This window comes from Entamoeba dispar, genomic scaffold (assembly GCF_000209125.1).
Source record: "Entamoeba dispar SAW760 scf_1105229463971 genomic scaffold, whole genome shotgun sequence".
In the NCBI taxonomy this organism is placed as follows: domain Eukaryota; phylum Evosea; order Mastigamoebida; family Endamoebidae; genus Entamoeba; species Entamoeba dispar.
In genome coordinates this window covers 1-1,341 of record NW_001855959.1, presented here as the reverse complement: position 1 = coordinate 1,341, position 1,341 = coordinate 1, and the positions used below count along the sequence as shown (strand labels likewise).

Genomic DNA, 1,341 nt, shown 5'->3' with positions numbered 1-1,341 from the left:
ACATTTTCCATTAACATATGATTTATTTAAACAATATTCAATATTATTATTACATTTTCCATTTTGATCTTTTATCATATCTTCTTTACATGTTTTATTTATACATTTATTATTATCTAAATATTCTTCATATTTACATTTTATTTCAATATCATTTGTTTGACATATTTCTGATTTTGAACATTCTATACATTTATTATTATTGATGTATTTTCCATTTTCACAATATATTTCTTCATTCTTTCCATTTTGATTCTTTTCTTTATTTGAACATTTTCCATTATTTAATGTATATCTATTTGAACATGATACACATTTATTTCCTTCATAATAACATTGATCTTCTTTATCTCCATTACATTGATTATTTTCTATTTTATATCCATTCGAACATTTTAAACAATAATTTCTTTCTGATTTATTACATTTATTATCAATTTTTTTACATTCTCCATTTTCTTTAATAAATCCTTCTTTACATTGATAACAATATGTTTCATTTCCAATTTTACATCCATTTTTGAATTCTTCACATGTTTTTGTATTTAAATTAAGATAATATCCATATTCACATTCAATACAATGATTTTGTTCATTTATTTTATTACAATGTGAATTATATTGACATTCTTTAGTTGAATTTAAATAATATCCTTTTTCACATTCAATACATTCTCTTGTTTCTTCTTTATAAATCAATATATTACAATTCTTATATCCAATACTATCTAATGTTATTCCTTTCATTCCAATAATCATTATTTGACTTTTCTTTGTTGATGTTGTTTCTAAAAATTCAACTTTAGTTAAATCAGTTAATGGTTTTGAAGAAGAAATAATTACTGTTGAAATTGATTTATCATTATTTTCTACTTCTTTAATTGATGTTGTTCCTTCATTTGATTGTTCAATTGTTAAACTGAATTCAATTTTTTGATATGGTTCTTTCTTTCTACAAATATTGAATGTTATTTGATTTGACGATTCATATTTTAACCATTGATTAGGATATGTATATACTCTATGAGTCTTTGATGGTTTATAGTTATTTCTAATAATATAATTATTTGTTGATAATGATAGATGATAATTATAATTAGATAAAGATATAGTAGTAGTAACAATAAATAAATTGAAATCATCTTCTTCATCTTTTTTAAATTGATGATTACATTCTGTTGTTATATCATGAATTTCAATATCATCAGAATAACTAAAATAACGAACCATTCCACCACATGTTTGATTGAAGTATTTATCATTTGAAAATTTTGTTGTTATTTTATTGATTGATCCTTCATATGATGATATTAAATACCATATACCATTATTAGAACTAAA

The 1,341-nt window shown here is 20.7% G+C and overlaps 1 protein-coding gene across 1 annotated transcript; it reads right to left on the bottom strand.

The window, feature by feature from the left end:
* On the bottom strand, window positions 1–1,341 carry EDI_056110 (uncharacterized protein; the record flags this gene model as incomplete). Its single annotated transcript, XM_001741731.1, has 1 exon — window positions 1–1,341. A coding segment is annotated over one exon (1,341 nt), but the record flags the coding sequence as incomplete, so codon positions are not given.